General features: G+C 43.2%; 1 protein-coding gene across 1 annotated transcript; it reads right to left on the bottom strand.

The window, feature by feature from the left end:
- Nucleotides 1-2,828: 2,828 nt before the first annotated feature.
- On the bottom strand, nucleotides 2,829-11,329 carry LOC125486525 (colorectal mutant cancer protein-like). Its single transcript, XM_048614352.1, has 4 exons — nucleotides 11,176-11,329; nucleotides 9,421-9,560; nucleotides 7,893-8,035; nucleotides 2,829-3,200 (listed from the first exon to the last, which is right to left on the bottom strand). The coding sequence occupies exons 1-4, from the start codon at nucleotides 11,179-11,181 to the stop codon at nucleotides 2,860-2,862; spliced, it is 630 nt and encodes a 209-aa protein (XP_048470309.1). The 5' UTR covers nucleotides 11,182-11,329; the 3' UTR covers nucleotides 2,829-2,859.
- Between the last annotated feature and the right edge of the window lie 622 nt (nucleotides 11,330-11,951).

Here is an 11,951-nt window from a genome sequence, read left to right as displayed (position 1 = left end):
GAGTGTTTGATGGGGACAGTGTAGAATGAGCTTTACTCTGTACCTAACCCTGTACTGTCCCTGTCCTGGGACTATTTAATGGGGACAGTGTAGAGAGAGCTTTGCTCTGTATCTAACCCTGTGCTGTCCTTGTCCCAGGAGTGTAGAGGGAGCTTATCACTGTATGCTGGAGTTCTGAGGAAGGGTCACTGGACTCAAAACTTTAACTCTCTTGCTCTCTTCAACGATGCTGCCAGACCTGCTGAGTATCTCCAGTGTTCTGTGCTTGTCTCTGTATCACTAGCCCAGTACCATATGCAGCATGCCATCCTGTCTGTGCCCATTCTCTGAGCAATCTTTCCCACTCACAATGCTCTTTCACCAGTGCCCTGCAAACCTCTCTTTTCCCATCATTTCTCCGATTCCCCTTTGAATGTTCCTGTTCAATCCATTCGCACAGTCTCTGTGATACTACCCCAAAGGAGGCCATTCAGCTTTCATGTCTGTGCTCGGTGACAGAGTCTGCAAACAGATGGAGAGTGAGTAACTTGCCTTCAGCTGGAGTTTGTCTCTCTCCTGCTGAATCCCTGAGAGGGCAGTGGAAGCTTGCCGCAGTTCCTGATCCTTCTGGACGAGCTGGTCAGACAGATGCTGATTCTTCTCCCTCAGACAATTCAGTTCGGCCTCCCACTGGCTCCTCTCCTCCTGCAGCTCAGGGCTCAGGTCAACACCCAACTCCCTCTCCACCTCCTCGATCGTCTGCAGAGGGATGGGTGGGGGTTTGCAGCCACAATCAGATACAAATAAAACACACAGCAACATCTTGTCCCACCTGCACCGCTGGGCAGTACAGCTGAGTCTCAGGGGGCAATGTGGTGTAAACATTCTAGTTCTTGTGGGGGAAGGAGTGGATTATGGTGGGCTATGGGAGAGCATCTTTGGGGGAAAGGGGCAACTGGAACCCCGACCACTTCCTCCCAAACCTCCTTCACTGGGTGCTGAGAATGAGAGACTGCACCTGGGAATGTTATATTGGAATAGGCTGAGGACATTCAGCCCCTCAAGCCTGTTCTTCTATGTAATGAGACAATGACTGATCTGTGACCCACCTCCATATCCTTCTTTCCCCACCCTCCAATTCCTCATATCCCTTCATACCTTTTGTTACCACTGACACTCAGTAGCAGCAGTGTGTACTATCTACAAGATGCACTGCAGAAATTCACCAAAGATCCTCAGACAGCACCTTCCAAACCCATGACCACTTCTATCTCAAAAGGCAGCCAATTCCACGGGAATACCATCATCTGCAGGTTCCCCTCCAAGCCTCTCACCATCCTGACTTGGAAATATATCGCCGGTGCTTCAGTGTCGCTGGGTCAAAATCCTGGAATTCCCTCCCCAGGGGCATGGTGGGTCTACCTACAGCACATGGACTGCAGTGGTTCAAGAAGGCAGCTCACCCCCACCTGCTCGAGGGGTAATTAGGGATGGGTTATAAATGCTGGCCCATTCAGTGATGTCCATGTCCCATGCGCGAATTAAAAAACTATCAATCTCAACTTAATAATTAACAAATGACTAACAAATAATTAAACAAATTGCAAAAGGGAATTCCAAATTGTACCACCCTTTCTGTGTCAACATGTACCATACTTTCACTCCTGAAAGTCTGGCTTAAATTTCTAGACTCTGCCCTGAGTCCTAGACTTCCCAACCAGCAAAAATCGTTTCTGTTTAGCTACCACACCTCTTCCTCTACCTCAATAATTAACCTTTTGGCATCTGAATTCCAGGTTGTTACATCTTATGAGAAACAGCACAGCAAATGGGCATTCAGTCCAATTGCTGTATGCTCACAATCATCTCCACAACTCCAGTCCGTTTTATCCCACCTCCAAAAATCCCTTGTTCCTTCTCTCTCATGTTATCTATCAAATTTCAACTCAAACCTACATAATTTTCTCTTTCAACCTCTCTTTGGTGATGGGTTCCATATTCTCACCACTCTCCGTGTAACCACATTCCTCCTGAATTCTTAATTCAATCTGTTGCAGTAAAAGGTGTGTGATTTATACATATAATATCATTTTGGAGTTTGCATTTTGAAATAGTGGCATAAGGGGTTGATTAATTTTATGAAAGGTTTAAAAAGAATAAAAGATTGAACAGTCCTTTCTAACACTGACCGATACAATATGTGTCAGAGACATGGTCCTCCTGGAGTATTAATGGAAATTTGTTTCTACTGTGGTGAAATAAACAATGAAAGCCATTAGTTTCTTTTTGGCTCAGAATAGTAATAAAAAAAAGATTCAGGTAGTTCTGAGGAGATCAGATTGGGGTCATGAATAAATGTAGTTTCTCTCCTTGAAAGGTGTATAGATCAGTTAAGGAAAAGTTAAGGACAATCACCTCAGTAGAAAAGTTTAGCTTGTGAAACTTCCAAACCAGCAGAGTTTGGTTAGAAATCTGTATATTATTAGAAACTGAGAAAGACTAAGCTCTCCTTTTTGTGAGTATTCATGGATGAAGACTTCATGGTTCACAAGAAAGAACTCGGGAGAATCAATTAAGTCAAACTTAAAAATATGATACAAAGAGGTGTCCCCAGATTGAAAATTCTAAAATGGATAATGCCAAGAAATGGGATTGAGACTTTATTTGTCTAAGTTTATTTTTAAGAACTTCCAAACAGATAAACCTAAATAGCTTAGTTTGTTTCCTTCTGTTTTCGTCTTTTGTGTAATAAACTCATATGACTTTGTTTCAGTAAATGACCATCACATTGACAACATTATAAAAAAAAACTATCAAGCCGAATTTCATCCAATAATACAATCAGCTGGGATTAGAGTATGGTGACTGACAATATTATATTCAAACCTCCTTGTTCCAGACTCTGTCAAAAGAGGAAACAAAACCTATAAATCTACCACAGAGAATAAATTCAACATTTGGAAGGTCTCCTCTAAATCTTCTCTTTCTCCAACCATTCTGGGTAACAGTGAAAACCCAGAATCTAATGTCGCACTGTCCAAACCCTGAGGTAGTTCTCTTGACCCTTACTTGAGTGACCAGTTGCCAGTGTGTCAGTGCTGACTGCTCTTCCTCAGCAGGGTCAGCACAGAGCTGTGGGATCTCTGTTCTCCGAGTGCGCACTGTCTCCTCCAGTTCTGTCAGTACCTGTTGCAGTTTCTGTGACAGCTCACTCGGTTCACCTGCAACAAGAAAATCAGAAGCAGAGACAGATGGGGAGTTGGGGCAGTGAGAAACCCGCAGCTTGACATTGGATGTAGTGAATCACAATCTCATTGTGAAGGGAGACCAGCATCAACATCAACAACCAGATTTATAAAGCACCTTTAAAGTCGTAAAATGTCCCAAGATGCTTTGCAGCTTTCAAACACACTGAGCCACGTAAGGAGACATTAGAGACAAGAAAACAAACATTTGCTCAGAGGTAGGGTTAATGAGTATTTAAAACAAGAGAGAGAGGCAGAGAGGTGGGGCAAATGGGGATGGAGATGGGATTCTAGAGCTTTGTGTCACAATTCATTTGGGAAAAATGCACCAATAATGGAACGTCATTATTCCACCATCCTTCACAAATGTGTCGCTAGCCAATTATATTACAAGATGATCAATTAGCCTGACAGACTACTATTCAGGACAAAATCAATTCACACCAGTTTTTATCATTGACATGAAAATAACCCTATTTATTGTAATCAAACTTATTCTTTAACAAACTGCAAAACAAATTTACAACTATCCCTTTTGAACTATAGTCCCTTAAACTCCAAACACACACACTCATTCACAAATAAGACGGACAAAAATCAGACAGTTTGACACAAGTATTAGGGTTGGGAAATTATAGAAAGGAAAAATAAATGTCAAAGCGTAAATCACAAATATGGGATGGTTTGTTGCTCACTGGTTTTTGATTGTAACAATGATGACACAATGTTGGCTGTACTGTAGTTGTTAATCTTGATTCAGTAGCTGATCAGTTGCACCTAGGTCTTTCCTGGTGTTGGGATTCTTTCTCTAGAATCTCTCAGTTCTTTTTGTCATTCTCTCAGAGAAGTGTGAGAAATGTTTCTTGTTTGCAGTCTTCTGGATTTCTCTGTGTGCACGGCCTCACATATCTGTGAAGCCACAACTTAAAAAAAACATATCCAAAGGCTGTTGCTGGGCAGACTTCCCTTAACAGAAAAACTCTTGGTGCTAGTCTGACTTCTAAAGTACCCACCTGACTGCTGTAAAAAGTGACAGAGCTTTATACAGCTAAAGCGTACACCACGCATCCAGTAGAATTTCAAGTTGCAAAAGAAAGGTGCTCCTGGTACTTTTAGGAGATAGCAGTGTATAGTTTATAGTACCAAAGGAATAAAGCATTAAGTCAGGGCTTAAGCAGCTGAAGTTAGAACCACCAACAACAGTTCCATGAAAATCAGGGCTCCTGAAGGTTTGTGCAGCTGGAGGAGATTGCACAAATGGAAAGAAACAGATCCTGATCAATCCTGATAAAGGCTGAAGCATTAACCTCAGAAAGAATCACAGACACACGCACAAGCAGGTTCAGAAACAGCTTCTTCCCAGCCATTAACAGACTGTCGAATGGACTCTTGCCTCAAATAATGTAACCTGCAATGTAACCTGTATGCCTCTAAATCTTTTTGATCTGTGCATCCTTTGCTTACTGTGATCTGCCTGTACTGCTCGTAAACAAAGCTTTTTACTGTATTTCGGTACACCTGATAATAAAATCAATCAAATCAAATCAGAAGATTCCAGAAATTCTCTCCTGTGTAGGGATAACTACTAGATTGAGTGTAGATGTCTTAAAGTGGATCTGTCCCCAGTATCTCCCGTTCCGAGAACATTGAGGCTCAGGGTGTGTGACAGGCACGAGACGCCAAACTAGACACCATTATTTCAAAAACTGCTTGTTAAATCGACTCCCACACAAGATCTACAACTCTGATTACAGTCAATATCTCGGGTTTAACTACAGGACAGCTGATGATTTAACATCTGACATGGTCAGGAGGCTCAACATTTCAGGCTGACCTGATGTGTTTTCCACCCAACAAAGTATTTTTGAAGTGTAGCGACTGTTATAACGCAGCGAGCAAGCTAAACACAGTGTTAGAATCCTCACTGTGATCAACAGCTCTCAAAATAAAAGATATCCCAAAGAAGCCAACGCAGAGAAAACCAAAGGAAAAAAAATTACTTTTTAAAACTTCTACTGTAACAATGGAATCAACACCAGTCAAACATTAATTAATAAACAAAGAGTATATCAAATAAAAGGCTAGGTTTCACTTTGAGTCGTCGATACAACAAAGATGTGCCTATAGTACTCACATGACACCCAGTCCCAGTGTGGAACTGAGTGCAACCTCACAGTATTTCCAACTTAGGTATCATTATGTATCGTCACTCATTCCTATCCCATTGGCCCAGCCATCAATGACCCTCCCTCCATCATAAGGTCACTCTATCCTGACTTGGAAATATATTGCCATTCTTTCAGTGTTGCTGGGTCAAATCCTATAATTCCCTCCCTAAGGGCATTGTGGGTCTACCTACAGCACACAGACTGCAGCGGTTCAAGAAGGCAACTCAGTACCACCTTCTCAAGGGGCAACTAGAGACGGGCAATAAATGCTGGGCCCAGCCAACAACACCCACAACCAATGAGTGAATAAAAAAAATTGTTTCAGTCCTTGAGTCACATTCATCAGCCATTGTATTCCATCTGAACTCCCTCAACTTGATTAATGTCGACAGGTGCACATCTATGAACCCTCTCACACTCATATCAGACCCAATAAAAACGGCACAACTGAAGACGCAGCAGTAGGGCTCCCCCAGTTCTCATCCACTTGCTCTTCCTGTCTTTATCTCTCTGTCCTTCCTAACATATAACACATATAGGAAGTAACACAGTCCCTGCTGTATTTGCACATACCTGTCGAACATCAGGATCTGTTTTGAACTGTCTGCCACAAAAGCTATACTGAAATCTTACACCACTGCAAATTAGTTTTCTATTTATTCTTTTTCTTTTTGGTTTTTCATTCCTATGGCAACCTTGAGTCATATGGGCATTTCTTTTGAACCGAACTGCCCGTTTGGAAATCCACTTACCCCTTTTGGAATACTTCCCAGTTTCACTTTGGTTTTAAAGGGGAGATTGTACAGAAGAAAATAAGGTTTTTCCCAAAGTGCATTGATCATTGGGACAGCAAGCTCCCAGAACAGGTTATCTCAGAGTACAAAGGGACCTTGATCAGATGGGCCAAAAGGCCAAGGAGTGGCAGATAGAGTTTAGTTTAGAAAAATGTGGGGTGTTGTATTTTAGAAAGGCAAATCTGGGCAGGACTTGTACACTTAATGGTAGCGTCCTGGGGAGAGTTGCCGAATAAAGAAACCTAGGGGTACAGGTGCATAGTTCCTTGAAGGTGGAGTCACATGTAGTCAGGATAGTGAAGAAGGCATTTGGCACACTTGCCTTTATGGGTCAGTGCATTGAGTACAGGTGTTGGGAGATCATGTTGCGGCTGTACAGGACATTGGTGAGGCCACTTTTGGAATACTGTGTTCAATTCTGGTCTCGCTGCTATAGAAAAGGTGTTGTTAAACTTGAAAGGATGCAGAAAATATTTACAAGGATGTTGCCGGGATTGGAGGGTTTGAGCTATAGGGAGAGGCTGAATAGGCTGGGGCTATTTTCCCTGGAGTGGAGGCTAAGGGGTGACCTTATAGAGGTTTATAAAATCATGAGGGGCATGGATAGTGTGAATAGCCAAGTTCTTTTCCCTCGGATAGAGGAGTCCGGAACTAGAGACCATAGGTTTAAGGTGAGAGGGGAAAGATTTAAAAGGGACCTAAGGGACAACATTTTCACACAGAGGGTGGTGCATGTATGGAATGAGCTGCCAGAGGAAGTGGTGGAGGCTGGTACAATTACAACATTTAAAAGGCATCTGAATGGGTACGTGAATGGGAAGGGTTTAGAGTGATATGGGCCAAATGCTGGCAAATGGGACTAGATTAATTTTGGATATCTGGTCGGTATGGACAAGTTTTTTTTTCTTTATTCATTCATGGGATGAGGGCATCGCTGGCTAAGCAGCATTTATTAACCATCCCTAATTACCCAGGGGGCAGTTCAGAGTCAACCACATTGCTGTGGGTCTGGAGTCGCATGTAGGCCACACCAGGTAAGGATGGCAGTTTCCTTCCCTAAAGGACATTAGTGAACCAGATTGGCAATTTCCGACAATCGGCAAAATATTCACAGTCATCATTAGATTCTTAATTGCAGACATTTATGGAATTCAAATTCCACCGTCTGCTGTGGTGGGATTTGAACCTGGGTCCCCAGAATATTATCTGGGTCTCTGGATTAACAGTCCAGCAATAATACCACTAGGCCATCGCCTCCCCTAAGTTGTACCGAAGTTGTACTGAAGGGTCTGTTTCTGTGCTGTACATCTGTATGACTGTATGACTAAGCAGACCAAACAGTGTGTTTTAATTGGTGTTGAGTGGGAGATGAATATTAAAATACTAACTGACCACAGAAAGCTCCCCTGCTATTCTCTGAAATAGCACTGTGGGATCTTTTGGATCAGGCAGGAAGATGGGGAGACATAGTAGGAACTGCAGATGCTGGAGATAACAAGGTGTAGAGCTGGATGAACACAGCAGGCCAAGCAGCATCAGAGGAGCAGGAAGGCTGACGTTTCGGGCCTAGACCCTTCATCAGAAAATCAAAGATAGGGACTTGGTTTCAGGTCTCAACCAAAAGTTGGTAACTCTGATAGTGTGGCGCTCTCTGTGTACTGGGACTAGACCCTACCGCGATAATCACCAAGGTCTTGCTTACGTACCAGTGCTCCCTGGTATTTGACAAGGTTGTCCTGGGCAATCGGAAACTGTTGGTTGACCCAGGTCTGGACAGAGAAACGAGTTGTTTTCAAGATATGGAGTGTCACTAAGGTCTGAGAAAGTGTCCAGATATTCATCTTCCTCCCTGCAAGGAAAATAAGGGAAAATGTCAGTGAGTTGACAGTGAGGAATGTGCACCGACGTCATCTGGAGACAGGAACTCCAACTATTGAAATGTCAATGGAAATGACAAGTAGCTCAGCTAGAGCTGGAACTGGACTTTGGATGGATCCAAAGTAATCAGCAGTGAGCAGCTCTCACCACAGGAGGGTGCTGTTAGCTGTGATTTCAGCCAAACTTTGTAAATGCAGTATAATATCCGAAAGGATTGTGAATAACATAAATTAGGAACAAAAACAGAAGTTGTTGGAAAAGCTCAGCAGGTCTGGCAGCATGTGTGAAGGAAAAATCAAAATTAACGTTTCGGGTCTGGTGACCTTTCCTCGGAACTCAGTTTGTAAATGCAATGGTCAGTCTGAGCAGGCCATTCCAGTGTGGATCGATCACCCTGGGCTTGTCACACTGAAAGGGTCGATCTGGACAGAGTGATTGTCACTTTGGGATGCACATTCAGTCCTGGTTATCTGGGCTGGTCACCCTACGCTTATTATTCCTTTGTGGTCAGTCCAGACCAATCATCCTATTGGTCACTAAAAGAGAGTGGAGAATAATCAGGAAGAGTTAGTGGTTGTGGGATGATTTTGCTGATTGGGCACGGAAATTCTTTTTCTTTCATGTGATGTGGGCGTCATTGGCAAGGCAGGTATTTATTGCCATCCCTATTTGCCCTTGTTTTAAATCATAGAATCCCTACAGTGTGGAAACAGGCCTTTCGGCCCAACAAGTCCACACTGACCCTCAGAGCATCCCACCCAGACTCATCCCCTATAACCCACCTAAGCTACACATCCCTGAACATGATGGGCAATTTAGCCTGGCCAATCCACCTAGCCTGCACATCTTTGGACTGTGGGAGGAAACTGGAGCAGCCGGAGGAAACCCACACAGACACAAGGAGAATGTGCAAACTTCACACAGGCAGTCACCCGAAGGTGGGATCGAACCCGGGTCCCTGGTGCTGTGCCACCCCAGGTTATGCTCAGTCATTTCAGAATCGACCTCAGGGGTGGGTGTTGGATTTGAACTTGTGTGCCCAGAACATTAACCTTCCCATCTGCACTCCTTGTCCAGTGTCTTCACCTCCAGCCTTTCTGACACTCTGTGATTGTGAAAGGCACTATATGTGAGTCTTTCTCTCTTATGTGCCTGACATTAACTGTGGCTGAATTGGGCAGGAGGGAGTTTACTGATGCACCTTGGGGTATGAGTTCTGGAAGTAACAATGAGTATATTCCGATATTTTCTTGGTCAAACTAACCCACCGGATCTGCGAGACCTGATTCCCCATTGCTCCCCTACCCTCTCTGCTGAGGTGGAATGAGGGGGATAGAAATCTTTTTCTGTGCGCACCTGATGGTTGACATTGTCAGTCTGTTGATCTTCCGGTTTAGCTCAGCAATAACAACAAGCAACTCTGTGATCTGCTCCTCATAGTGGAGAACAGTTAATGCCTCTTCCTCCACCGATGCCTCCAACAGAGAGCCCTGACCCTGCACAGACAGAAAGAAACAACATTCACACCACTGTACGGCATGCAATGATGCCTTGTGTGAGATCACCTCAACACTGAAAACAGAAGGACCACTGAGCTCAATAAAAACCAAAAGAACTGCGGATGCTGTGAATCAGGAACAAAAACAAAGTTGCTGGAAAAGCTCAGCAGGTCTGGCAGCATCTGTGAAGGGAAAAACAGAGTTAACATTTTGGATCCGGTGTCCCTTCCTCAGAACTGAGGAAGGTTCTGAGGAAGGGTCACCGGACCCGAAACGTTAACTCTGATTTTTTTCTTCACAGATGCTGCCAGACCTGCTGAGCTTTTCCAGCAACTTTGTTTTTTGTGACCACTGAGCTCAGCCTGGATCCACACAAATAATCAACCTTTGAGAATCATATCAATTACATCCTTATTGGATTCTGAGATATCTTTAATGTATCATCCCCCTTTGTCACCTATTTTTCTGTGTTTGAACTTGGCAAATGTGTGTACATGAGTATATTGGAGCATTTAAAAATTATTTTTACTTAAAATGCATTAAAGACAATAAATACCTCTTTTTAAGCTCAAGGAAACTTGGCTGTGTATCTTTTAGCACTTAAATCATTAAACATTCAGTGAATTGATGAGTGTATCCATTTTACAACAAGCCAATGGGGCTCATGGTAATGTCCCATTCTCTAGGCCAGGCTTCAAGTCCCATCTACTCCTGAGCTGTATTCAAACACATCAGAACAGGTTGCTTTAAAATATCTACAACAACCTATCTGGTCAAACACAGTGTGGGAAAAGACCAGAGGCATCCCACCACTCCTCAGCTGATTGTAACAAATTAAATCTGTATCGTTCTGGTCATTGACACCTCTATTAACTCTTCCCTAGCTCCCTACAGATCTAAGTAGAAGACAATAGATTTACAATATCACTAAGTAAACCATTGATCTAGTCATTATTGTTTGTGGGATCTTGCCTTGCACAAACTGTCTTTTTTTTAATCTCTCATGGAACATGGGCATTGCTGACTGGGCCCAGCATTTATTGCCCTGTCCCTAGGTGCCCCTTGAGAAGGTGGTGGTGTAGCTGCCTTCCTGAACCTCTGCAGTCTTTGCTGTGATTCCTCTGTGACAACACTTTAAAAACATTCTTTGTCAACTGGAGAGCACTTCTGGACTTCCTCAGGTTGTAAAGGTGCTATAGAAATGCAACTCTCTTATTTTTTTTCCCATTTAACAGAAGGCTCTCATTGAATCCTGGTAGCATTTTTATCAAATCTCCTCCTAATCTTCTCAGCTCTAGGGAGAACAATCCCAGCCTGTCCAGTTTCTCCACGTCACTCAAATTCCTCATTACCGGAAACAGTCCAGTGTCTAATTTCTTTCAGGAATGAAGATTGTATCGAGAGGAGACCAAGATACCTGCTCTGATTGGACTTACTGTGTTTGTGGACACAGCCTCAGTGAAATGTAGAGTACAAATCCAGGCTAAACTCTCACTCTCAGGGCTAACAGACCCCCTCACATGCATCAACAGATCCTAACAGCTTAGGGATCTGATGGCTGTTTTATTGAACTGATCCACAAATCTGAGGGATAGATTCCGCAGGATTGTACCTCCATTGCGAATAGTGACTCCACCTTTGATGGTCCAGTTTCTCCTGCTGTTCCTTCTTCTTCCTCCCAGAGGTCAGGTGGCTAAGGGTAAAGGTTAGGTTGGAATTTGGTCACTCCTCGCTATTCCTGCTCCTTTACCTTCACTGACTCTGGGACTGTGCAACCAAACGTATTTACTTTTGGGACTCGGGAAACACAATCCGTGGAACCAGCAGACTCCGAGATTTCCTGTCTCAACAAAAGTCGGAATTGCCTTTCCTCTGGGGGCTGTTGCAAGTCAACATCCTTTCGATTTGAATTTCCTCTTTCAGGTCAAAGGCAGATTGTCACTATGTCAGAAACACACCAGCACATATGAATTTACAGCCCAGAAACAGGCTGCTTGGCCCATCAAATCACTGCTAGAGTTTATGTTTCATATGAGCTCCATCCCAGATCCCTACACCCTGTGCTATCAACATATCCTTCCACTTGCATGGCTAGATTCTCCTTAAATACATTGGTATTGACTTGATTTGGTTTAGGTGTATTGTTACATGTACTCAAGTACAGGAGTACAGCGAAAAATGTACAATGTCACCATTCCCAGGTACCTCTTAGGTACAAGGTACCTAGGTACAAATTCTTTGGGACAGAAATGGAAAAACAATGAAATAAGTTTTAAAAAAATTCAGCACTATGGCTTATTCTTAGTGTAAAAGTAAGAAAATAAAGAAATAAGATAAAAACTGAAATGTTACAGTCGTTTCTTAAACCACAGGGCTGCAGATGCTCCA

This window comes from Rhincodon typus, chromosome 29, assembly GCF_021869965.1.
Source record: "Rhincodon typus isolate 14 chromosome 29, sRhiTyp1.1, whole genome shotgun sequence".
Taxonomy (NCBI): Eukaryota; Metazoa; Chordata; class Chondrichthyes; order Orectolobiformes; family Rhincodontidae; genus Rhincodon; species Rhincodon typus.
Note: the sequence above shows the minus strand (reverse complement) of the source record. Positions and strands in the feature narration are given on the sequence as shown.